This window comes from Ptychodera flava, chromosome 14 (assembly GCF_041260155.1).
Source record: "Ptychodera flava strain L36383 chromosome 14, AS_Pfla_20210202, whole genome shotgun sequence".
Lineage (NCBI taxonomy): Eukaryota > Metazoa > Hemichordata > Enteropneusta > Ptychoderidae > Ptychodera > Ptychodera flava.
In genome coordinates, this window is record NC_091941.1 from 11,288,346 (window position 1) to 11,316,282 (window position 27,937).

General features: G+C 36.6%; 1 protein-coding gene and 2 long non-coding RNA genes across 3 annotated transcripts; 2 read left to right on the top strand and 1 right to left on the bottom strand.

Annotated features, from left to right (window-relative positions):
- Nucleotides 1-10,934: 10,934 nt before the first annotated feature.
- On the top strand, nt 10,935-27,414 carry LOC139150632 (nuclear receptor subfamily 1 group I member 3-like). The gene is made up of 4 exons (XM_070723068.1): nt 10,935-11,043; nt 11,626-11,901; nt 26,427-26,507; nt 26,963-27,414. Exons 1-4 carry the CDS (start codon nt 10,983-10,985, stop codon nt 27,085-27,087), a joined length of 543 nt encoding a protein of 180 aa, XP_070579169.1. The 5' UTR covers nt 10,935-10,982; the 3' UTR covers nt 27,088-27,414.
- On the bottom strand, nt 13,597-19,955 carry LOC139149347 (uncharacterized). Its single transcript, XR_011556103.1, has 3 exons — nt 19,664-19,955; nt 16,173-16,259; nt 13,597-15,085 (listed from the first exon to the last, which is right to left on the bottom strand). It is a non-coding gene; the product is annotated as an uncharacterized lncRNA (long non-coding RNA).
- LOC139149348 (uncharacterized) lies at nt 20,151-25,490 on the top strand. Its single transcript, XR_011556104.1, has 2 exons — nt 20,151-20,727; nt 23,016-25,490. It is a non-coding gene; the product is annotated as an uncharacterized lncRNA (long non-coding RNA).
- Nucleotides 27,415-27,937: the final 523 nt, after the last annotated feature.

Here is a 27,937-nt window from a genome sequence, read left to right on the forward strand (position 1 = left end):
AGCTGAAAATGCTCCCTGTGTTTCAGCATATGTTGAAATTGTCTGTAACGTGATAGTTTTCTCTTTGAGTTTGTAACATCATTAACATCGTTATAGTCAACATCACGAGCAATATTCATCATTTATAATTCAACTAAATTTTTAGTATGCAAATTAGCAATTAGCTGAAATGAAAATGCTAGTTTTCTTTCACTGCTGTCATATCATTGCATCTTCGCTTTACAAACAAATGCAAAATTATAAAGATCATTAAACATGCAAGTTAAAAAATTAGCTGAAGGTGCAAAATGTCTTTCTCGGTAACAATAGTATTGTGTCTTCCATATAGGTAGTAAGTTTCCTCAAGTTGGCAACGCACAGTAAGTGAGGCTACCCATACAATTCCCCTTGATTTGTTCACTCAGACATTTTTTGCTAAAGGCTTCTTCAATTTTATCAGTTTCTTACAATTTTTAACTTGCAATTTAAGTTCAGGATTATTTGTTGAGACTATGTTCCAAAAGTATTGATTATGTTTAAAATTCAAGAGTAAATTGAATGAGGAGTCGATGTTTGGCGGTGCTAAAAATTGCACACTTATCAAGATAAAGTTATCAGCAACTAAGATGGTCTCATCATACCACCTGTCAGACATGCAAATTTCCTTTGTTACGAACATTTAAAAAAATCAATACCCTCTCTTTTGCCAACACAGATGCAACTTATTCCCTTAGTTTCCTTGAAAATATTGTGTATGGCTGTCAAAAATCTATGTCGACAAAATTACAAAATTGCTATCTCCTCCGCGGAAAAGGGGTTGATCTTCTCATTATTCACAGTGAGAAATCAGAAAATTATGATGATCAGAAGTATGTTGCCAGAATTTTGAAATATGGTCCGAGTTGTTCTGTGTACAGAAGAATTTGCTTCAGTTCAGTGAGTGATCTCCGTGTGTACAGATCATGGAGAATTGTGGGTAGCCTCACTTACTGTGCAACGTCCTTCAACTTAGATTTCACTGACTGAAAGGTCATGAAATATGCAAATTGGCAATTAGCTGAGGGTAAAATTCTCAATGTCTTTCACAACTGTTAAATCATCGTTTCATCAACATAAATAGCAAATTTCATAAACTTTGGTTATGTTCTTCAAGTCTCATTTTCTGATTTTCGTAATTGGTAAAGTTCATTAAATATGGAAATTAGTAATCAGCTGATGTAAAATGCTCAGACTTTCATTAATGTTATATCATAGTATCTTTACATAGCATATTTCATCATTTCACCAACTTTGCTAAAGTCTATCAAGAGATACCGCTGATAGGAAGTTTGTTAAAAATGCAAAGTACTTATCAGACGATGTAAAAATGCTAAACAACTTTTTTAAATCATAGTATTTTCAATGCGTACTCGTCAACGTAGGTCAAGTCAGATCGTGTTAACACAAATACTGCTCATTTGTATTTTAATGAACTTTTGATAGCTCTGCTGGTGGACAGAATTGTCCTCGAGGCTGTTTCGCCCAGTAATGCTATGTATTTATTGCTCTGAAGTTTACGTGCGATGTGTGATAGCGAGTATGTGAGAGCAAGTGTCTCGTGAACTCTACAGCGTGTGTGGAGGGGTCGCAGTCAGAAAAAGTGTAACAACTTAACTCGGTTATCGAACCAATCCTTATTAAGAGTGGGGATTTGGGCAGGAGGTGCACGTGTTGACTATGGCGCCTTCGCTAGGTGACTGGGTGACCAACGTTGTGGGTTCGAACCCGATCGAAAATTTACCTATTTTATCATTGAGGCATCTTTTCTGGAGAGCGCCTCCGGTGTCGAACCAAACAAAGTGGGTACAAGAACTCACTCTCAAAACGAATGCCATGATCTAACTGAAGAAACAATTTTACTAGTGGAAGTCATAAAACATTCTGCACTTGAAGTATTTTCTACTCTTGATACTGTGCAATTAAGAGCGTGCAAAAATACATTCTCATTTTCAGAAATTTTTCATCCGAGGTACTAGGCCGGACCAAAATGGACTCTGTTTGGAGTATACGTGTCATAGAAACAAACAAAACGTGTGTCATCAACCAACAAACACGTAGTCATTGTCAGTATTGTCGATTTCAGAAATGTATTAGCGTCGGAATGGCCCGAAAAGGTATATTGAAGTTTCGTTTTCTTTTCTCTTGGACCATATTTACCGTCTGTTACAAAGTGACAGATCTGTCATAGCTCGATATTTTCATTTAATATCTCTTTGTCATCAACAAATTTTCATTCATTATTGTTGGCTCATTTCAAAGGGGCCGATTCATTTTAGATCGGTCATATTAAAGCTCTGATGATTTTTAAGGAACATCTTATAGCAAAAATAGTTCATATGGCTTTGATAGATTTTCTTGGGGAACAATTTACAATGATGAAATCTTCATTTCCGCAGTAATTCATACGTGTGTATATGTCATCCTTTATTCTTGTAATCTTTGATCTAATCTTTGTGGTGTACCAACAACCAAGGTGACAAAAAGCCAATTTTAGCATCATATCGAGGTTGTGGTTATATGTAATCAAGCATTTTAGCCATCAAGATCATAAGTAAGAGAGGCCCAAAGCCTCCGGGGCGTATATTTTGAACGCTTCGGCAATTGGGTGTAAATATCCTAGAGAAACATCAAACAGCACGTATCACAAATATTGCATCGGTGGAACATGTGTGGTTCTTGTTTAAGGATTGAATCATCCTAGTATCAGGTCTTTTACGTCCTTTCTTTCCAAATCTAGGACACTTATTCCTGTGAAGACATTGTAGTTTTTTGTTTTTTTTGAAGAGTGTGTTGTTTCAGTTAAACTGGGCAGAATTTCCTGTATACACATAAACATTGAGGGACTTTTCATATTTCCTTCTAGTATTTTCAGTTTCTGGGTGAGTTAAAATAGCCAGGGTATTTGCAATTTTCATAAAAAAGTTCAAAAGACACCCATTCTCGCGAGCCAGAGCAATAATTTCCGCTCCGCTGACCTACGCAAAAATCAAGCGGGTAGCACTAAGCTGTTGCCGTAAAGAGGCACGTGGTTTACGACGATGAAGACACCTCTTGGAACTGTCGCCATATTTATCGGTATTGCCCGTTTTAAGTAGACTTTTCGAAGTCTGTTTACAGTCGACTGAGTAACTTTTACGACAAACGTGCATAAACTCTATAAACACTGGTATGGTCTTTAAGAAAAGTGCCGCGCAAGATTATCCCTTGGTAATTTAATGAATAATTGCAAGATAGACCAAGGAAATTCAACAATAGGAATCTTACTGACTTCACCAAGGCGTTTGATAGAAATGATCACAGTATATTACTTTCAAAACTGCAGCACTATCATTGCATATGAGGAAACCCTCTGCTTTGACTCACAGAATATTTCAATCATAGCTCACAATATGTTTATGCTGACGAAAACTACGTCCGAGCACTAACGTGTTACATATGGGGTACCTCAAGGGTCGACAGTACTTGAACTCTTTTAACATCATTCATATCAACAATTTCCCTTAATCCTCTTGTTATTGTGCTTTTCGACTGTTTGCCGACGATTCAAACATGCTCCATACATTTTCTTGAAGCAAATAACTAAGCATTTTATCTCCGAAGAACAAACGATGTACTCTGTAATTTTGCAATTTTGTAATCTTGCAACGTAATATATATGTAAAAACCAATCCTTTAACGAAAGTATTATTTGTAGGGGTAATTTTTCACAAATATTTTATGAGGGAAAATCATCTGTTACACATATAAGTGGATTAAGTATGAAATGCGAATCATAGACAAAGTACTACCGTATATTCTAGCTTTCCTTTGTAAGGCTTACCTTCATTCAATCCAGCTCTGAAAGTTTTGGGTAGCACACTCTCATCGTTTATAAGGTAGTACACGCCTCGAAATTGAAAGATTATAAACCTCCAGGCAAACTTTTCTAAAATACACTTTCAGTCACTCCTTTTCGTCGAATAAAAATCAGCGGTCAACATGCCAAATTTTATACAAGAGAAACAAATTACCAAACATTCACCGACTCTTAAAATTCACTGAAAATGGCCGCGATAGCTGTGTTAACTGTGTTAATTATTGGTAAAACTTAAATAGTCTATTTTCACAAAAATTAAGCCAGTGAAAACTTCAGATACTCTATGAGCTTCAAAATGAGCACCCAGAAGTGGTAGACCAAAAAAGTATAATGAAAGTTGAAAGTTTGAAAGTCCGTTAAACCCAGTTTATCTCAGAAACTGCTGGCGCGAATCAGAACGTTCCCTCACAGTCCTCTGTGATCTATTCCGCTCTTGGACTATGCGCCCCATAGACTGATAGACGTGTGTATATATGCTACGTACGTCTATGGGGCGCATAGTCCAAGAGCGGAATAGATCACAGGGGACTGTGGTTCCCTTGATAATGAGAAACTACAGACTGAAAGATCCGTCGCTCGAGGGCGCTCCCTACGCTCCCCCGACCCCCGAGCGTAGAGAGCGCCCTCGAGCGACGGATCTTTCAGTCTAGAGAAACTACTGCACCTTTATTCCTGGAATTGGGCCTATTACACGACTGTGAACTTCCACATGCTATTCTCGGAAAAGTCATGTTCCTCACTCTGTGACTATATTAACTATCGATAATTGTAGATCATTGCCATACTACTAGATTTGAACTAAGTTTATCTCCGAAGGTCAAGGTCAGTTCGCCGTTTAGGATGCAGATGCAAAACTGGCACATACTACAAAAACACGCACGTCAAGAGATGCATTTACAACAACACTAAATCAATATATTCACAAGAATACCAAATTTTATAAATATGACAGAAACTGTAAAATTATATTAGCGATCATCTTTTTCAAACCCTTCATATTGAATTGCGAAATATAAAATTGAAGCTTGACCAGATTTACATGTTTGATTCGCATTCTTCATGCTCCAATGTTGCCTTTTCAATTATCTTTTATCATATTGATTGACTGTAATATAAGTATTTTAAGTGGCAATCAAGAAGTGTCATGATTAAGCTACTCACAAAAGACAGAACACTCCAGGGTTATTGGGATCTATAGAAACAAAACTTTGCGTCAACACAAAATCTACCTGTTACACTTTTGACGAGTTTTGACATCAGTAAAGTCTCCTCGGCATGGTGGCTCGTTCGTTTATGAGGCACATTTTCTCTTCAAAGATTTATTTAGAAAATGTTTTCAAACGTCCAACTTTATCACATATGGATACTGCTGATAAAATAAGGTGTACATATCAGACTTCAGTTTAATTTACTCATAAAATATGTGGCTAATGGGTAAACATATGTTTGTCATTTCACCACCAGAAATTACAAACGCGACCATATTTCGTAGGCCGTCCCCGGCGTGGCCGTCAATTGTAGGGATACAATAAAGAGAATCGGATATCAAACCAGGTACAATAATTAGTATCATTCAAGATAAATAAATAATTTACCAGGTCAAAGGAACAGAAAGAAAATGAAAATAACAAAAGGGTAATCTTGAATAACTGTTTAGTGGTGACAAAAGGTGTCCGGAATGGGTAAGCGTACCCTGCTGGATGCTACACCCGCCAGGATTGGTCCAAGATTGACACATTTCGCGTAGTCCGGTAGAGTCACCAAATTACTTTTGTGAGTCAAAACCAAAAGATGTCTGATGGCAAAGGCCTTCCTATCTTGCAACAGAGATTGATCTTCAAGATAACTTAGAGATGGTTATGATAAAAAATATTTGTTTGTAGATTGCTTATTGAACATGGATATTTTCTGCAGTCAACTGACATAAAACGACGGCCATACGTTGATTGATCTTCGAAATATGGTATGCGGAAGTGAAAGTCTGGTCTGGCGATGTACAAATACGATTACTGATTGTACTAAACAGATTTTTTGATAATATGGAGGAAGTCATCTCATGAAAATATGAATTTTATTGTACTTCATGTTTGAATTTCCGAATTTACCTTTCAAACTTTTCGATAATCTTGACCTTGTAACTTTCCCCGAGTAGCATTGTGCTACCAAAATCACATTAGACCACTCGAGACTTTAGTTTGCTATCTTTGTCACAGCTTTTCATACGACTTGGTCGGAACTATGTACGCTGTGGCGACTAGATGTGAATTAGTTAACTTTGATACTGTTGTAGTATCTCATTGAAAATGATACATTTTACCAGACCTTAAAATACGTGTGTGATCATTGGTTAAAATATTTAAACAAAATTAGGATAGGAAGTCCATTTATTATTTCGATTCTGGTTAAAGTCAAAACGAAAACTTTATTAGTATTTCTTCATTCACCTATAAGACTACGCGTTAGATTATTTGTAAACCGACTACCCGTTATGAATTTGACCACGGACAGTGTCGAGCTGCAGACTGTCTATGATATAACATTAATTTATATCTTCCATCTTTAAAGACATTTCATCGAAATTCGAATTCAAATGTAGTACTAAACAATTTCATGAATAACCGTATTAAATAATACAAACTCTATAATTTCAGCCTTACATTCACGTCAGGCCATTAGCTTCATCTATTTGATGTGCTGGAGTGAACTGTACAGCTAGTTTCCTCCCTGTGATTGTTACAGATTCAACTGCAACTTGTGTCTTATTATTTTAATAACGCATAAAACCTGGTTTAATAATGAAAAATGTTTTGTCAATCGATAAGTCTACGCTTCGACATTGAAATTGCTATTCGAACTTGCTTTCATGTTTTATGTAGTAATATTCTATGGGGGAATCTCTGCCTAAATTTCATTTTTTTCATTTTTTTAAATTTTGTGATAATCCATCCTCCAACAGGCAATGCCCAGTTACAGGATCAGGTTCCCATAACCCACTGCCCAATGGAGCAAGAATGCGTTACTCAAGGGCACAACACCGTGCCAAAGTCTCGAACTCTGAGTACTGAAAATGAGCCGTCCCTCTCTGTGTATGCTGGAATACCTTGTCAAGTGTGCGGAGTGGAATCGTCCGGGTATCATTTTGGTGCGATAACATGTGAAGGATACAAGGTAAGTGTTTTTCTTATGCCGTCGTTTGCACCAAAAGGAATTACCACATAGTAACATTGATGATATCTTCGAAAATATTGGCATTTTTGGCAAAATCTTCTCAGCTAACATTCATAGTATGGCTCTAAAATTTGCAATTAAGTTCCTCAATTCCAAAATAAAGTTTTTACAAGTAATATAATGAATAACTTCCTAAAAGTTTCGTTATGTCGCCATTGATTACAGTTGTACCCAAAACCATGTCAGTAACCTGGTAGAGCTCAGGTTTTTATCACATAATTATCATGCAACTTCCGTTTTCTTTGTGATCCATGTATAAGACAAACTGCCCAGAGTAATTCACACATTCAACAAGTATACACAATTAACAATCCTCAGATTGTTTTCCTGGTTGTCTGCTGTGCACCAAGGTACAGTAACTATGCCACGTTCGGCTTAGGGACTGGTCAGTTTCTTCAGCCTGGAGGGGTGGATCCATAGGGGACACACTGATGTGGGCTTTGGTGATGGTTGTGTGCCATGTTTTTAAATGCTCAATGAGAGGGGGGGGGGGGGTCAGTGTATTTTCGAATTACGACATGGGATCATACTTGCAGAAAATGCATCGTACACCAGCCGTAATTTGCATCATTCAGTTGCATTGTTTCAGCGCGACCTTCGGGCGCGTAACTTTATATCAGAGATATATATCAGAGATATCTGGATGTTTGAGAGTTGAAAGTCTGTTTTGCAAAGCATCAATCAAGCCACGGATTGCATAATTTAGTAACAGTTCGGATGTTAACAAGTTGAAAGTGTGTTTTGCAAAGTGTATAAATCATAATGAAATCTGCAGTTCATATATATATAAAGCCTGACACAATCCTGATGTTTTTCTGTTTTATATATGAGAATCACTATGAGAAAGCAACATGCACTAATATTTCACAATACATTGATACAGTGACATATTTTTTATATTGAAAAATGGCAAAATATTTCTCATTCTCATTGATGCCGCTATTTTCCTTCCTGTCACCGGTTTTCAAATGAGAGGTGTTCTTTTTTTATGAGTTAAATGATAGTTAACAAAAGGCAGTTTTTGTCGTTATTAGCTGTGCTTTTATGGTTTCAACGATAAAAGAAAAGTCCTCTAAGACACTTTGAATATCAGATTTGGCTACAACTTATAAAAATATCTCTCTATGGCTTCTCATGAAATATAATTGGATGGCTAACAACAGACTAAATACCCACTGAAGTTATTGATTTACTACTGTTCTCTCTTTTGATATAAGTGATTGACATCAATTAATCTACAACAGTTCTGGACATCTGGATATGCACAGAAACTGTGAAAGACATTCACAGTTCATTCAAAATACTGTATACACACTATAAAATTGAATATTTGAAATCCTAATACTGCAAATGACATGTCAACACTTTCACCAAAACAGAACGAAGGAACTCCGGAATGGGGGAGTCACCCTGTTTTCAAAAGTTGGAATGGGGGAGGGGTCAGCCATTTTTTGATGTCCGCAAAAAATTATCCTCCGGCTGCCAGGCCGCCTGATCAGTCCGTCATTGAAGGTATGCCAGATACATTAATGCACTGTTTCTGTACATTACCTTGAAAACCCTCATTGCAAAAGTATGCCACTAATCAAAGACTACGATATTTTTTCCGATAAGGATTTCTCTAGGAGAACAATTAAGGCAGGAGGTGGTAATCGCTATGTGTGCCAAAAAGACAGAGATTGTACCATCAAATCAAGTACTCGTAACACATGCCGATATTGTAGATACAATAAGTGCTTGTCAGTGGGGATGAGTGTTAAAGGTAGGCATAATATTATTACAAATATAATTTCAGAATGCCATACTCAAAATATTTCCACCTTGATGGAACTCACTCTTATTTGGCGCTGGATGTTGGCAGCATTATCCATTTCCGTGTACCTTTTGGCCATCTCAGTTGCATTCACCATTTTTGGCACTTTCGTATGGATGGCTTTGAGATGCTCGGGTGGAAAAACAATAGGCGAAATACTTACTGAGGCTGCCATTGGTTAATTGATGGCCTTTGGTGGTCTTAAGGTAGTATGCACCTCGAAATGGAAAGAGGTCTTACACGAGGAATGGCTGATTACAAAGGTAGAAGACTGCCATTTACTTTGTAATCTCAGCAAAGGGATTGCAGTACTATTTATATTGATTAAAACAAATCGGTAAATTCCATGCTTTCTTTCAGTTGTGTAAAAAGTTCATAACTGCATGCTTGACTTTCGTCCTGCATCAAATCTACCACTCTAAAATGGCCGATATACACAGAGACAGGCCTATGTCGCTTACGCATGTTTCTGTTTGGTCATGAAAGTAGAAGAGGTGTTCTTTTATTATTCTTACTGAATGTCAGAGAGAATATGAGATGAGATGTGCATACAATGTAGATACCAATAATGAAAATCATTGAATTGCATTGTGCTGACTCCTTTGAAATAAATTGCAGGTAGCAGAATTGGAAGACAACCAATTCATATTAGAAAACGGCTACTGCAAGGCAATGTCCAATCCCTTCGAGGGAAAACAAGTTCACATCCAGATGCAAAAGGAAAAGAACTGATGCTAGCAGAGTTATCAGAATCATCCGAAGATCGCAAACCATCTTTGCCAATGAATGTCGACCCCACACCGCAACATTTTCATGAAACAACACCACCAAAATACAGAGTAACAACCCTCAGTGATTGGACAATGTTGGACCTATGAAGAAACAGGATAATCCAACAACACGACCAAGTCAGAGAAGGACAGAGATACAAGACTTCTTGCCACAAATCAGAATGAAACAAACAAGACAAACAGACCATGTCCATGTACCCGCATTGAAAACCTATCACGGTATGATGGCAAGGCATCAAAGGTCCATGCAGTACAATAATGAGGAAGAGACATACCAACCACCAGAAAGGTTTTTTCCTTCAGACACTTTTACTTCAAGTTCTGAACCTCCTGTGCCGATAGCACATTCAGAGGAAGCCCCTTTCAGAAATGGAATAGCTACCTCACACCTGCAGATGGCCACATTTATTGAATGTGTTGTGGCAGCAGCACAAGAATTGGAACCAATAAGATATGTAGTGAGTATACACGAAATTTTAGCGGTTGGACTGTGAAGTGTTAAAATGTGGAAACAATTCAGGTTTCCATTTTGATGTGATCTCATATTAAAAACAACTAGGCCCTACTTTCATATGCATCACTCAAAAATTTGTCAATTTTGGACCAATCCTGATAAGTTTACCACTGTAACAGGCTACGTTCACTACAATCTGATTAAAATCAGATGTAGAGTACGGCGACGTCTATACCCACGCGGTAAGTATAGACGTCGCCATACTCTACATCTGATTTTAATCAGATTGCGTTCACCAATACATGGTATCATCACTTAGTATCAGTAGTTCAATTTCTCACTGGCCTGGCGATGTTTTACCTTGGATGGATATGAATGTTTGACTACTTTTGATGTCACGTAAGTGGGATTTTATCAGTTGTCTTCGCAGCGAGTGTCACAAGTTAGTGTTCAGTACAGTCCCTGGGGAACTACGTATAGGTCCATCAAGGCATCTAAATAAATTAGTGGAGTACAACTGCAGATAAAATAGACAAGACATAAAATTTTAACATCCATCGTACTACGATGACAGGTACACTATGACTTGTAGAAACAGTTGATTTTGCTTCATAACTGTGCCAGTGTCACTTCCTTGCAGTAGTTTATGTATTGTTCTTGTTTCTAGGTTATTTAATCATTCTTGTCTTTTCGTCAATAATGAATGACGCGCACTGAAATTTGCTATCTGAAATGTCTTACTTATTGTGCATTGTTTTGTAGTCTACATCAATACCAAGATGGACTGAAGAGTGCTTTACAAGCACCACACTGTGGGTGAGGATGATGAGACTGCTGTCCAAGCATGTTCACTGTGTCTTAAGATTTGCAACGAAACTTCCCGGTTAGTCATCAAACTCACTCGATTGTCTCAATTTCTTCTCAAGGCTAAGCACATATCTACATCTGGTTTTAATTGAATCGAGTCTTTGAAGGTTAAATATAATATTCTCATTCATTAGGAGTGTGATTAAATGACTCAATATGCAGATTCCACGTTTACCTGTATCTCTGTTAAAAACCGCTAGCAATAAATAATGCTTTTGGGATGGTAAGTATATAGTTACATAAAAATTTAGTGACATACAATGATTATGGCGCATCAGAAACTGTCCGTCTACAATGCAACATGTATGTGCCTATCATGGTTTCAGTCCATATGTTTGAACTTTTTGGAATATTCTGTTCACAAGTAATGTTACCCATTCCGGGTCCAAGGGCAAGGTTAAGGCCCGTACTTTACGACTGAAAACGAACTAATGGAATGCTGTAGCTGATGTCAGCTGTCCAAGCTTTACTTTTTCCGATCTTCATTAGTAATTTATTAATTGTTTTGTTCATTTGTCATCATATCAGCAATATATTCACTATGTAAATACATTTCAATCCATATACATGATTTTAAACCTATAACTCTCTCTCGCAGGGTTTTGTTCATTACCACATGATGATCAAATCACAATGGTGAATAATGGTGTGTTTCAAATTGTGATGGTAGTTCTTGCTAACTTCTGTGATAAAACAGAAATTATCAATAATTACCTTTTCATGACGGAAGACGAAATACAGAAAGTTATGATGGTGTTTCCAGAGATTGGTATACTGAATTCGTGTATGAAGTCATGTAAGGAAGCGCTGTCTCTATTGAAATTGGATGACGTGGAATATGCTCTGCTGAACGCTCTACAACTTATATCTACAGGTGAAACATTCCTCTGTTTTGTTAATGTTTGTGTGTCAATTTCCGAAAGCATAGTTAGTTTGTCATGTGCTTTAATTCTCAGTGTATTCCAACAACTATTGAATGAACAGACAAGCGACGAGTTGCTTGGTAGTTGGTAGGTATTTGTTATATCAATGAAAACAGTGGGTTTTTGTGACTATCTAATGAATATCAACACCAGGCTGTACAAGCTATTTATCAACTCTCGTCCAAGTCACGTGATGTCATGGAAATGCGAGTGATTGCATGTTTTTAAAAGGATGCAACGACCCAATCTTCATTGAAAAATGTCATTCAAATTCCAAAACGCCTGAGACGCCAAAGTAACACCGCATATTGTAATGCACAATTTGCATTTTTGAACACACATCCTAGTTCTACATGATACAAATCTAAAAATTATACTATAAAATACCGTGTTAATCCCACATTTTTCAAGTAGCAACTGAAATATTTTCAAAATTCATTCAAATACCACAAACGGCTAATGTTGATATGGGAATGCAATATGGGAATGCTATGACTCAAAAATATTGGAAACTTGTAAACGTTATCATTATTTCATATGCAATAGCACTCAGCCCGGGCACCGTAATCATGAAACATCATTCCACTAAAAATACCTCTCAAAACTCCCCGAATTGTGGGCGACGAGTTTTGAAACTCAAAGCATGATGTGCGAGGGACAATTCTAGGATAATACAGTAAGTGGAGGGTTTCATAAGCTGGGTCTCCGTGGCAGACTTGATAGGCTGGGTGTTTTGATGCTGAAGCACTAACATATAAGTGAAAGCAAACCACTCAGAGAAATTGTAGGAATGTAATTTCTGACAATATGGCAAGGAAAATGGATTGAAACAAGTGGCCTCATAACTGAATAATTTACAAGAAGGGAACCATTTAGTAGACTTGTTTTTCATAATAGGCAGTAAACATTCCTGTCTCAATATAGCTATCAAAGAGTAGAGACCAAAGGAAACCTCCTCTGTTGTGCTTTCCAAGAGTAGGAATCCTCTTTCCATTGCCTTCCACGTTACCAAAACAGAGTGTAACACCTTCTGATCTATTTTGGGATTTTCTGATCTTGAGGTTTTCTGATATTTACATGATAAATTTGTTAGTTTCACTGTAATTGACTACTATTTTGCAAAATTTTGTTATCAAAAGTTTATGTTTATGGTTTATAATTTCAGGCTGCAAAAATTTCCTGCACAATTCTTTAGTTTGCAAAATTCGCCTGTTTGAAGGTTCTTCATAATGATTGACATAAAAATCACAATTCAAAATTTCCATTCAGTCCATGTAATTATTTTAAAATTTGCAAGTTCAAAAATCACATTTTTATATATGTCCAAATAACTTATAATTTCATCAAATAAATTCAGATGTAAGACATACTTGCAAAAGTGAAACCCAAAAATTGACAGTACAAAAACACATTTTTATTGACTATCATTTTTATTCTACAATTAATGAAGAAAATAATACAGATTTACAACAAGAAAATTGAACTGAGCTATTTTACAGGCAAAAAAGTAACTTTGCATTGGCTTTTTCTAAAATAAATATTTTTTGGACTTTGCACAGCATATTATTATCACTCTGGCATCATTAAATCTGTCATAAAAATAATTACATTTCTGGGAAAATAAAACAGGCAATAGTTAATTGAGACGGCATTCAATTGAACATTCTTTGAGACGGCGTTCAATTGAACGCCATCTCAAGCATTCTTTGAGACGGCGTTCCATTGAACGCCATCTCAAGCATTCAATTGAACGCCATCTCAAGCATTATTTGAGACGGCGTTCCATTGAACGCCATCTCAAGCATTCTTTGAGATGGCCTTCAATTGAACGCCATCTCAAAGAATGTTTGAGAAGGCGTTCAATTGAGCGCCATCTCAAGCATTCTTTGAGAAGGCGTTCCATTGAACGCCATCTCAAGCATTCTTTGAGATGGCGTTCAATTGAACACCATCTCAAGCATTCTTTGAGATGGCGTTCAATTGAACACCGTCTCAAACCCTGTAGAAATGATGTTCAATTGTGCACTGTGTCTAGGAAAATGTATTGATATCTGATGTTGTCATGGTCAAAGCATAGAAATATGAAATTGTATGTGTTACAATTTTCAATAGCAAATGACAGGAATAATTCTAGGACACAGGGCCTTGTACTTGTTAAGCAATGACCAATACCTTTCCAAACAAGTGAATTTTACTGAATACATGAGACCTTCACACAAACACCTGATACAGTACACAGCAAAACTTGTGTTCAATTAAGTCCTGCTTTGGGCATGACTTAGATAAGCCAAAAACAAACCCAAAGTAAGTCTGAGACCCACAGAGTGGCTTTCAACACTACATTATCTCTTACAATGTGCAGGAAATCACACATAAATGTAATCAGTGGCAATGATAGTTATCACCTTTAGACTCAATGGCCCCAGACAAGGTGGGAATGAGACATGCAGACTTTGCTGTCAAGCTAGGTATGCTTTGGGCTTGCTTTAGGCTAGCCTTAAACAAGCTTAAGACTGGCATTAGGCTTGTTTTCTGCTAGCCCTGGACATGCCTTTCTGAATGGAAGCTTTGCTGTGTAGTGTTGCTGTTTCACTAAACTACCGAATAAGAGAGCAGACAGTGAGAAGGGCAGCTGCATTGGCTACATGTGCCACAAGAAAATGACAAGCTCAATTGTATACAACTTATACAAACTTAATCTAATTTAAGAAATGTACAGAAAGAAAATTAACAAACTTTTGTCAGTAATACAAGAAGAATTCCTCCATTACATCCCGTTACATCACTGTCACTACAGTCTCTGAGTACATGTTTACTTTGATTCCACCAGATCATTCATCCGATGAAGTTTCATTGCTCAGCACGTGGTTGTTAAACATGTCCAGTTTCCAGGTCTACATAACTTTCAGGTCTTGAGCTTATCATAGGAAAAAATATCGCTGTAGATTTGATGTTCACTTCTCATCTACACGTAGTTTCTGTACATGTGACTTACACAGACCACAAGACCACAATGGTTAATGCTTCCAAGGTGTCTATCTCTTATTTGAATTATTGTATCCTTTGTTGACAAAATGTCTACATTGTTTTTTCTGTCTGTATGTGTTGTCATTGGTGACTTCTTTTGGCCAGAAGCTGTGATCAGAAAAGATAAACAAATGGTCATGATATTGACTTTGAAAAAAACAACATGTAATGATATGTCATGAAAAATACAACAAAAACTGTTGATGACACTGCACTCCCATTTTATAAAAATACTCAGTGCTAGCAAACATATACAGCAACATTGTAATCCTACAGAATGATGCTAAGAAAATTCGACTGCAAATCATTCTTATACTGAAGCATATATGAAGTACTTCATCTCATAATGACCTGGGCACCTAATTTGTAAGAAATGGGATAAACACTTTCAAAGAAGAAGATAGTTTGATCAAAAAGTGGAAAATATTGCCACAAAAATACAAATATGAGAATTTTGCCATCATTTCAATGATGAGGTTCATTTAAACAACGGCACATCTACCGGTACATCACACATGGCATGACTACTCAAAAATCAGCTCAACATGAGCAGAGGTTTGGAAGTTTTTGATCTGGACAGACAGATAGACAGACATACAAACACTGTACGGACATACAATGTATAGTCAGACATATCACATGCAGATATTTTGATGCCATTGCATACAACCTCCCAGTTGCCATGTGTATGGCAAATGGGAAGTAAAAAATTGGAAAATTTTAAGCAGAAAAATATTATTGGTTTAGCTTTCATGACGATTGTGAAATTGTCCAATAAGCTAAATTTTGTGTAGAAATAAACAATATTCTGACTTGGCTTTCATAATGATTAAAACTGTGAGCTTAATTGATGATCCAAATGTAATAACACATACATATACCATTAGTTTTAGTGGTCTCCAGTTAGCAAAAATTAAATATTACATGTGCATGAAAAGTGCATTATTATGCTTTAATCACTCACAGTGCCCAAAGGGTGTGCTGAAAATTAAATGGCAGGAAATGAAAGTGCTATAACATATGGAAAGGAATTTGATATTCAGAAATGTTTTAAGTTCCTCCTCTGCACTAGTACAAATAACTGTTTTCAAGTCCCCGCCATTCCCCGTCCTGAAGTGTTTGTGAACACAGTCTTATTACTGGAAAGAGAGAGAATGTTGGACAGATTTGATCTTTGTCAGATGATCACACTTACATTTTAAGGGTTAATGAAAGGCTGGTGGACTGGTGGTCTTTTCTTACAGGTAATAAGTCTCCCATACATCATCTCTGTGTCAAAATCCTGAAAAAGAAAATTTTACAGGAGTCATATGTCTAAATCATTGTCCCTCACTGAACACTTACATGATATACCAGTAGTTTATTATTACATCACAGATAGAGTTGGACTTTGTCTATAAAATTAATAATTACAGTATACATGTATGGTATGAGAAATGACAAAGTCCCACTCACATTTATGAAATATCTACTCTATGGCTAGCCACCACTGACTTTACATGTATGTCATATAAACTCTCTGACATCATTAGGGACAAAGCCCTATGGGGCTTGTCCCTATTGTATTTACTCTGGATCACTTCTTCTTCTTCTTCTTCTTTTCCTCTTCTTCCGACAATTCTTTGCAAAGCTAGATCTCCAAAACCGTTGTGCGCAGCCTTTTCAAATTTGCAGGGCATATTGAGCATACTGAGTACTGGTGCACCTGACCCTTCATATTTTGATTGGATACATGACCTGGCTGTTATTAATTATTAAAAATTTTAATTTCACCTAATTTGCATAAAAATTGAAAAAATCCAAAATCTGTTAAGAAACTTTTTAGACCATACTACCTAGATGCTACATACCAAATTTCAGGAATTTTCACCTTGCCGTTTATGAGAAGAAGATTTTTAAAGTATTAGTTTTCTTGATTTTTCAATAACCTTTGACCTCCCCTATACCTCTGCAGCTAAGCTATACCAATGGCTTATTCTGGCCTATGTGAGAGTCGTGGGGGGGGGGGGGGGGGGGGGGGGGGGGGGGGCTAGTGACTACTGAACAATGACCTACAGGGGATCAAACTGCAAATCAATATTTTGAGGATGAACTTGACCTATGACCCTGGCATGTTTCTCTACCACATTGATTATGCACATATGTAATTCAAGCCTTCAAACTAGAGCTAGAGTTCTGATTTGGTACACAAGGACATCTATCAGTGTTACGGTTTTTTAACAAAATGTCACATGACCAGCTCATCCTATACCTAATTGATTATGCACATATCTAATTCTGGGCAAGCCAATAGAGCTGGAGGTCTGATTTTTGGTATATAGTGATAACCATTGAAAACAATTTTTTTCACAAAATGTCACATGACCTTGATGACCCTTGACCCAAATATACATATCTGTCCATAACTCAGTAACCACAAGGGCTACACCCTTCATATTTGGTATGATGGGAGACCTTATGGTACCATAGGTCATGCCTCATTAAATATGCACATATCTAATTTTGGGCAAGCCAACAGAGCTAGAGGTCTGATTTTCGGTATATAAGGATAACTATGGGATACAATTTTTTGACAAAATGTCACGTGACCTCGATGACCTTTGACCTCAATTAAAAATATCTGTCCATAACTCAGTAACCACAAGGGCTACACCCTTCATATTTAGTATGATGGGAGACCTTATGGTACCATAGGTCATGCCTCATTAAATATGCACATATCTAATTTTGGGCAAGCCAACAGAGCTAGAGGTCTGATTTTTGGTATATAGGGATAACTATGGGATACAATTTTTTTGACAAAATGTCACATGACCTAGATGACCTTTGACCTCAAATATACATATCTGTCCATAACTCAGTAACCACAAGGACTACACCCTTCATATTTGGTAAGATGGGATACCTTATGGTACCATAGGTCATGCCTCATTAAATATGCACATATCAAATTTTGGGCAAGCCAACAGAGCTAGAGGTCTGATTTTTGGTATATAGGGATAACTATGGGATACAATTTTTTTGACAAAATGTCACGTGACCTCGATGACCTTTGACCTCAAATATACATATCTGTCCATAACTCAGTAACCAAGAGGGCTACACCCTTCATATTTGGTATGATGGGAGACCTTATGGTACCATATAGGTCATGCCTCATTAAATATGCACATATCTAATTTTGGGCAAGCCAACAGAGCTAGAGGTCTGATTTTTGGTATATAGGAATAACTATTGGATACAATTTTTTTGACAAAATGTCACGTGACCTCGATGACCTTTGACCTCATATATACATACCTGTCCATAACTCAGTAACAACAAGGACTACACCCTTCATATTTGGTAAGCTGGGATACCTTATGGTAAGATATGCTGTACCTCATTAAATATGCACATATCTAATTTTGGGCAAGCCAATAGAGCTACAGGTCTGATTTTTGGTATATAGGAATAACTAAGGGATACAATTTTTTTGACAAAATGTCACGTGACCTCGATGACCTTTGACCTCAAATATACATATCTGTCCATAACTCAGTAACCGCAAGGGCTTCACCATCATATTTAGTATGATGGGAGACCTTATGGTACCATATGTCATGCCTAATTAAATATGCACATGTCTAATTTTGGGCAAGCCAACAGAGCTAGAGGTCTGATTTTTGGTATATAGGGATAACTATGGGATACAATTTTTTTGACAAAATATCACGTGAACTCGATGACCTTTTTTCCATAAATATACATATTTGTCCATAACTCAGTAACCAAGAGTCCTATACCCTTCATATTTGGCACGATCTTAGACCTTATGATGCCACATGCAGTACCTCATAATTGTGCACATTTCTAATTTTGAGCTAGCAATAAACCTAGTGTTCTGATTTTTTGTTGACAGATGTAACATAAGGAAAGAAAGTTTAGTTGGAAAAAAGACATGTAACGGTAATGACCTTTGCCCTCTCTGAATACATTTGCCTTCTTTTTCCCACTTAAGATTGCTTTGGCCCCGGCATTGCTGCTTGCAGCTATATTTTCTTATCTTTCTATGCCAAAATAAGTATAAGTTTATACAGAAAGATGCATCCCAAGCATTTCCATCTGTGGCAGAGATCTTGCTAGAACAAATAATTAATAAGATGCTCGTAAAAAATACAATCTTGTGCAGATAAATGAACATATGGGTGATTTTTTACTCGTTTGTTACTCAATTTTCTTAATATTTACTTTTGTTGAAGATGACACTGCATCCATGATGAATATAAAGATGGGCTTCTTTTGTGAATTATGCCCAGGGGAGGTTTTTGGTAGATCCTGATAACTGGACAGTTTGTCTCTCCTGAGATCATTTAAGCTCAAACTTCACAGTTTGTGATGGCAAATACAATATGCTGATGGATCAAATACAGAGTTGATGATGTAGTGATTAATTCTCTATCTCAACCTCTACTGTTCTTGTCACACAAGGAATGATTTACTAATCATGATTGCAGCTGAGAAAAACAATCAAGTGATTTTTCTACAATGTTATAAAAATATGGCTGTAAATGGTTTTCTAATGGCCAGTATATTGACATACCCCCCTCCCACTGTATACAGACTGCAGCCCTTTTTCCCACAATCAGAGGGGCTTGGATTTGTAAACGATGGTTTAACAATAGGTTAAAAAAAATATAACATTACCTTCATTCAAGTTTCGCTCGCCAGCTAGTGCATTCACAAGCATTTCTTGGTAAAGCTCACAGGCTGAGGAATCATTGAAAAGATTTGGCCAAACTTGCTGGATAAACAGCGTCAATATTCCCATGCCATGGATGTTTACATTCCATTCCGCACCTCAAAAGTCGAGCCAATGTGTTATGTAATGAGCTTAACCCGTCCTCATTGCTCCGATGTGTGGCTGATCGGTCAGCGCTTGAACCCGTCTTTGCGCATTTATCACGCTACGAGATCTACAAGACATGTTCTCCTGGCATAAATGTGATGAACTGGGCAGTAGTTCAACTGTCAGTCAACTTCGACGAGCAGTCTAGATAAATTAGTGGTAGTGTACTCTCTCGCTGATGAACGCTGCTGAAGTCGCTGGTCTTACACAAACTGTAAACAATTCACGAACAATCATTTCATGGCGGCATATTCCATTTTAATATACAGGTACACCTAGGGCTTGCCGCGCGGTTGTGTTAAAGGTACACATGTTGTTTCTACTATGCCGTAAAGTTTTCCTACTGTTTAAAATACTGGGTAGTATGTTACAGTCTTCATGATTGTTGTGGAGGTGTAGTCAATGATATGTTTCTCGTTAAGCGAGACGTCAACTCTTACACCAAGTAAGATGGTCTTTGCAAATTAACATAGTAAAGGTCACGGGGTCACCCAGCTGTGAGGCTTTTGCATTGTTTCAAGTCGAACGTGTAAAGTAAACGGCGCGGCATTCGAATGATTTTGTTATGTCCACTGCACTAATTCCTACGTTGGGAAAGGTTACTGATTCCGAATGTAGAACATCCATTACTCCGACGATTTAATGGCAGGACTACATAGAAACTGCAACGGAAACCTGGATATCGCCGATGAATTTGATGTCTGTCAACACTGTTGTGGAGCTGGAGTGACCGTGCTGTTCCCGAGAAATGATGTCAGCACTTGCAGAGCATGCAGAGCGAAAGGAATTGTGATCGTAGCGTGAACGTTAAGAGGTGAAAGCACTGCCAAACGGACCCTTTGGAGTTATGTTTGAGAGGATGGTACGTAAAAAGCTATATTTTCAGTTATATCAGTGGTTAGGGCATCTCCATTGAAATGATTTTACCTGACACAGTGACAGTCACCAACGATAAGGGACTCATCATTAGGGAGCCTTCAGAAATTACAGGGGGGTGCCAATTGGGGGAGGTCACTTTTTAGAAAACAGTTCAAGGGGAGGGTCACTTTTTTATAACCTATCGAGGGGGGGGTCACTTTTGACAGAAGCTGATTTTATGGCCAAAACTTTGATTGTCCATGTGATATTTCCTGAATAGGAAATCACCAACAAAATACGTACACATTATCCACAAGTTTCACAAGCAAAGAAGATAAAGTGGTATCCTACACAATCTTGAACAGTTAAAACTGATAAAAGACAAGAGGCAAAAACATATGCAACAGGTGCTCTCTATTATCAAATGTACATAAATTCAAAGATATTGTCAGTTTTATATTGGAAAACTTGTGCATAGTTCTCTCATAGGCTACGTACCATGTACAGTAAATCAACTTTTGAGTGAAATTCAAAAATCAAATTTCTTCAAGTGCACAACCATGGACTTACAACCACTCTAGTTTCATCAAAAACATTAATATAAATAATGAAGCAATAATACATGCATGTGTAGATTTACCTAGTTTTGTATTTGAAAAAAAAATTATTCATAGTTTCATAGTTTCATCATAGACCGCCATGCATAGTGAATTGACATTTCGGTGAAATTCCAAAATCAAATTTATTGCACAACCATGGACTTGTAACCATTCTACTTTAATCAAACACATTAATATAAATAATCAAGCACACATACATGCACAGATGTAACTAGTTTTGTATTGGAAAAAAAATTATTCATTGTTTCACCATAGACCACCATGCATATTGAATTGACATTTCAGTGAAATTCCAAAATCAAATTTCTTGCTCCATCATGGACTTACAACCACTCTACTTTCATCAAAAACATTAATATAAATAATCAAGCACACATACATGCACAGATTTACCTAGTTTTGTATTGGAAAAAAAATTATTCATTGTTTCACCATAGACCGCCATGCATAGTGAATCAACATTTCGGTGAAATTCCAAAATCAAAGTTCTTGCACAACCATGGACTTACAACCACTCTAGTTTACTAGTTTAATCAAAAACATTCATACAAATAATCAAGCACACATACATGCACAGATTTACCTAGTTTTGTATTTGAAAAAAAAATTATTCATAGTTTCATCATAGACCGCCATGCATAGTGAATCAACATTTCGGTGAAATTCCAAAATCAAATTTCTTGCACAATCATGGACCTGTAACCACTCTAGTCTAGTCAAGAATAATAATGTAAATAATCAAGCATACATAAATGCACTGATTTATCTAATGTTGTATTGGAAAAAGTTATTCATAATTTCATCATTGACCGCAATGCACAATGAATCAACATTTCAGTGAAATTCCAAAATCAAATTTCTTGCACAACCATGGACTTGTAACCACTCTAGTCTAATCAAAAACAATAATGTAAATAATCAGGCATACATAAATGCACAGATTTATCTAATTTTGTACTGCAAAAAAAATATTCATAGTTTCATCATAGACACCATGGATACAGTAGTGAACCAGCTGTTTAGATGAAATTCAGAAATCAATTTCTCGTACACAAATGCACATTTTACTTCCCAATTCAAGCAAAGTACATTTAAATACATTATCAAACAAATATATATTACATGCAGATACGGCATGTTTTGTGGGGGAAAATTGTCAACAATTTGCCAGATAGACTCCATGTATTATGATTCGATATTTTTGGATGAAGCACTAAATGAGCCACATCTTTCCTTCTTATGGTTGCACAAAATATGGTGACCCTCCCTCCAGTAACCATCTTTAGCTCAATGGAAACCATCGTTGAAACTGCATCTGTGTGAGTTTCTTGTTTACAAACAATGTACCGTACCGGTATTTTGTTAAAGATATCCAGATGTCCCTCATCATGTGAGCTGCAACTTTAAATTATATAATGTTGTAGATTATGACAGACTTTTAACTTTCACCAATCACCATCATACCTTAGTTACACTGTTAACATTGGTTGTACGGGTCAGATACGACCCTTGAACACAGTTTCTATGACTGCTTCCCTTTGATAATAATAGCTTTAAATTTTTACATCTTTAATTTTATTGTTCTTTAGTAAATTGTAAAATGTCAAATTTCATTTTTTCCTATCACTTTTGAATTTTCTCCTAATTTGAAATTTTAAATATTCATTTTAAGGTTTCTCTGGGAAAACAGACTGAAGAAAAGATAAGAGATGGAAAACTTCAGCACTCTTAAGCCAGCTGTGATAGTAGAAGTGTTCTTTGTCCAGCATGCGAACGGGTTCTTCAGATTGAAAAACATGTTGAAGTGAAGAATTATGAGTTAAAGTCCACCGCACAGTACTGTAAATTTCCCATAATGCATTGCAATTTGTATCCTCAGAGATTCCCCAGAGAAGTCTACCAGGTCTCCCATGTGTAGACAAATTCATAGACTAGTTGTAAAAATTCTGAAAACGTACTTTTAAGAACACCATTTTTCTCAATTCTCATTTTAAATGATTTTGAAAATTATGCAAGATTGAGAGAGGAGATAGCATTTTTGTAAAATTTTCCACTGATTGTGTCTTCAGCCATACAGAATAATGTGATGGAAAGTAGGGAGACCAGTTGCACCTGTTTTTGAAACAAAAGGATATTGATTTTTTCCAATGGAAATGACAAAAGAAATTTGCATTCTAAGTTCTCTTAGAGAATGACCCCTTCAGTTCGTCATAACTTGCTGCCTAAAAAGTATGGCATTTGTAGTACCTACAGAACATGACTTCCGTGGTTGTGTAATGTTTATTTTGAAACTTTTGCTGAAATTTCTAAACGTACTTTTACTGGATATTATTTATCAATTATCCTGATGCTGAACATTAGTGCTTACATGCAGAACTTAAAAAGTTTTTAGAAAAGTAACCTTCATGGATACAAATCAAAGAGAATTGTGGGTAATTTATTGTACTGTGAACCGACACTGCATCCAGCAGGATATTGTTGAACACTGCATTACATCCAGCACACCAGATAATCAGAAGGAAGACAATCGGAAGAAAGGCAATCAAATGAGGCAACATTGCAATCAGACTTTTTTTTAATACATGCAGCAATATTGCTAAGAAAGTAGGTGATAAATTCTGCTCTGAAAGTTTACAATTTTCAAGCTTAACCTCTGGGAAAGTGTGTATGTACATGTGCATTGTCAGCTAGGTGATATCAACATAAACTTCTGTACTGCTGTACTTGTACATGTAGGTGACTATTTTGATGCATACAGTATATATACCAACACCTCGAATATAGTGGAACATAGTATCAATTATGTTCTAGTGAAGGACTGATGTTTAATCAAAATGACATGCAGCAATTCACTTCTATTTTAAGCTTCACTGTTAACGATGCAAAGTCATCAAACTGATGGATGTCGATTGTCTGTTGTCAGGCATCGTTGTCAGGAGTATGTCTCCTTTTTACATTCCCAGCATCTTCAAAATGACTCTTCTGATTCCTTTAAAATGTGGAGTACAGGTAACCAGGGATGACTTTAATCAGATTTGTTCAAATTGTGATGAAATATGCAAATTTGTATTTTTAAGGCTAATTTTATACTTTTTCGTCAAAAATTTGTTACTTAAGTACTACTCATTCAATAGCTTGATATATTTTGTCAACAGGTTCCTAAGGGTTATTTATGTATTAAAAAATCATGAAATCTAAAAATTTTGTAATCAGGGGGCAATTTTTGCCATTTTTGCTGAAAAATTGTTTCTCAAAAACTGCTTTTCTGATAGCTTTGACATTTTATATACAGGTTCCTGGGGGTTATTTCAATGTGATGTATTAAAATTGTTATAAGATCAACACTTTTTGTATTTTTCTGGCAATATTAGCCATTTTTGGTCAAAAAATATGTTTCTCGATATACTACTCACCTGATAGCTTTGGTTAACATGTTCTGAAGAATGATCTTAATATAATTTGTTCAAATTATGGTGAAATCTTCCATGTGTATTTTTGCTATTATTTTTTTTTGTCAGGCCATCCTGAAATGAGCTAACAAAGATTTCCACCTTCATCATCAACACAAGTATCACAAATTCTAGTTATTCTGTACATGTAACACAGTGAAGCTGTATCAGCCATAGGGACGCTAGTTTATAACTGTTAATTTTATTTTTCACTATTCCATAATCAAAATTTGCCACATGTATCTAGATTCTATAGCAGTAGTTGTGTAATTGGCATTGGTGAAAGATGCATGTATTCTTAAATACATGTATTCTTAAATAGGAAACACTCTGTGCTGTGTATTGATAATAATTTCTTCTGGGAACTTGCAAACTAGTTTGTTACTTTTAACAAGAGAGGAATTATAGCCAAAGTGTACGGTACATTACATGTGTTTACAACATTGATTTGTTTTATTTTGTGATCAGTCACTAATAATCAAATTTCTGGAGGCAGCCTTTGCAACAATTAACAGTCAAAAGTTAAGAAATTGCTGCCTGTATGTGCAGGATTTGTGTGGTCTTTACCATTGTCTCCACACAATGTTTGGGAAAAGCTGGTGTTATGTGGGTAGACAAAATGTCTAATTTTTGTGTGTTTACATAATGTTATCATGTACATATTAAATTTTCTTAAATAAAAGATTAGTTCACTTAGATTTGCTGATTTTTTGAAATGCTGTTACCTACAGTAGTCTTTTATTAACTACTCACTTTTTACTTTGAAACAGTACAAACACCCTCTCAAATATATCAGTTTTATTCACCAATGATAACACAAGGTGGCCTATTTGTTCATCAGAAATGTTCATTCTCCAACATTGACATGGCCTGCTTGTGCTTCGAGACGGCCTTAAATTGAACACCATCTCAGGCAGGGTCAGCCCATGCTTTGAAATGGCGTTCATTTGAACGCCACCTCAAGCAGGGCACAGGGTCAGCCTGTGCTTTGAGATGGCGTTCAATTGAACGCCATCTCAAGCAGGGTCAGCCTGTGCTTTGAGATGGCGTTCAATTGAACGCCATCTCAAGCAGGGTCAGCCTGTGCTTTGAGATGGCGTTCAATTGAACGCCATCTCAAGCAGGGTCAGCCTGTGCTTTGAGATGGTGTTCATTTGAACGCCATCTCAAGCAGGGCCAGGCTGTGCTTTGAGATGGCGTTCAATTGAACGCCATCTCAAGCAGGGTCAGCTAGCATTCTTCCGAAAAGACTGTACCAGGCACCTGCTACTGTGTCTACACAGCCGATGTTAGAGATCTTCAACAATATATGTAATAATTTTTAATTTTTGAAATTAAAATTTCTGAGACTTTAAATGCAGGTTATTTTGTGTTTCAAAGATGTCATAATGAAACCTGTCAGAAAAAGTTGATTTTTTACCTGCCAAAAAATAAGATTTTTGATGTTAAAGGTTGAAGATTTCTATTTTTCAGTTTTTAATACTTTAAAATGTCAGTTAAATAGAGAGAGTGTGAAATTGCAATAATTTACGTGAAAATATCATGATTTGGTCAAGATCAGAAAATCCCAAATTAGATCAGAAGGTGTTGTGTGTTAATCTATCACATGAATATATCCATTGCCTACCATACAGATTGGCCTGAGTTGACTAGCCGGGCACCAATTGAAAATCTCCAAGACAAACTTTGTTTAGCGTTAGAAGAATACTGCTCTGGTGAGAAAATGCCCTTCAGTCTTCTCTTGCCTGAGATGAAACATGCTTTTTTAATTTTTATTTATTTTGAAGCTTTTGAAGTTGTTGACATACTTGCAGTTTGGTATACGATATACTTTGGTTCAATAAGGCAATAAATTTAACACAATGTGAATGTCGATGTGAATGAACTCTGGTAGTTGGCTCCCATTGAAGTTGTGCTCTGCACACAATTACTCTCACTGAGCGAGAGTGACGAATATTTTGCAAGATGTTATTTGATGAAATAAGTAGCTTGAATTTTCATTTTTGCGACTTTATTGCGACATTGATTCTGCAATATCAGATTGTAGATTTAGAAAGGGATTATCATACTCAGTATGAGCACTAGTTTAAAAAATTAGCAGCGCTATTAACTTGATTGAGTTTCATAACATACCGGTGTACTGACATGCTGTAATCTTTCGTATCAACAGGCAAAAGATCGGCTGGATACGATCAGTTTGGCATGATTCTACTGGTGATTCGTCGGCTACAACACGTGGCTGATATCTATCACAATTGTCTCCGGCAACTTAGGCATAAGATACCTCACGTATAGATGTTACGCAACTATTAAGTGAAGTTAGTCATATCGATGGTGATGAGACATACGCTGCACTACCATGCACAAAATAGGGCTTCTAATGAAGGAATTCCAGTGCGTTAAGAAACCTATGCCTCGAACTTCGTTCACTGACGGATCACTGAATACCGAGACCGTTTGCGAGAGACAGAGATTTGTTTCAAGCACCCGGAACCCTAAACCACCTTCACAGGCGATCGTTTAGTGCAGGAAAGCTCATTAAACACAATTTTGAAACATATAAGACCAGTAATTACGGTTTTAAATGGACAAAGTCGGCCATTTTTCATGAATTTTGTTTGATACGAGATAATACTTATATTGTTTGACATGTTGAAAGATACTGAATGAATGGGTGACCATTCATATGTTCGACCACGGTTTTGTGGAGGGACCGTGATTCGGCCCCGGTTTTAGACACGATACATGAAACCATCGCGAAAATGAATTAATGGTCATGACAATTACATACAATTACATGTAATTCATTTTCGCTATGGTTTCATGTTTCGTATCTAAAATCGGGGTCGAATATATGAATGGTCACCCATTCATTCAGTATGTTTCAACATGTCGAACACGTATATCTCGTATCAAACAAAATTCATGAAAAATGGCCGACTTTGTCCCTTTAATGGAAAACGCTTTGACTTTCCCAAAGGTATTTTCGGATACGGAGTTGCTTACCGAAGTCTTTTTTGAAACAGGTCGCCTTGTCTTTGTTATAGTTCTGGCCAAAGTTCGTAGACTCGACGCAAGGAAGGACCCGTCATCTCCACACATTTCAATCTATTGGTCTCAGCACAAGGTTCTTCTTGCTATGGTT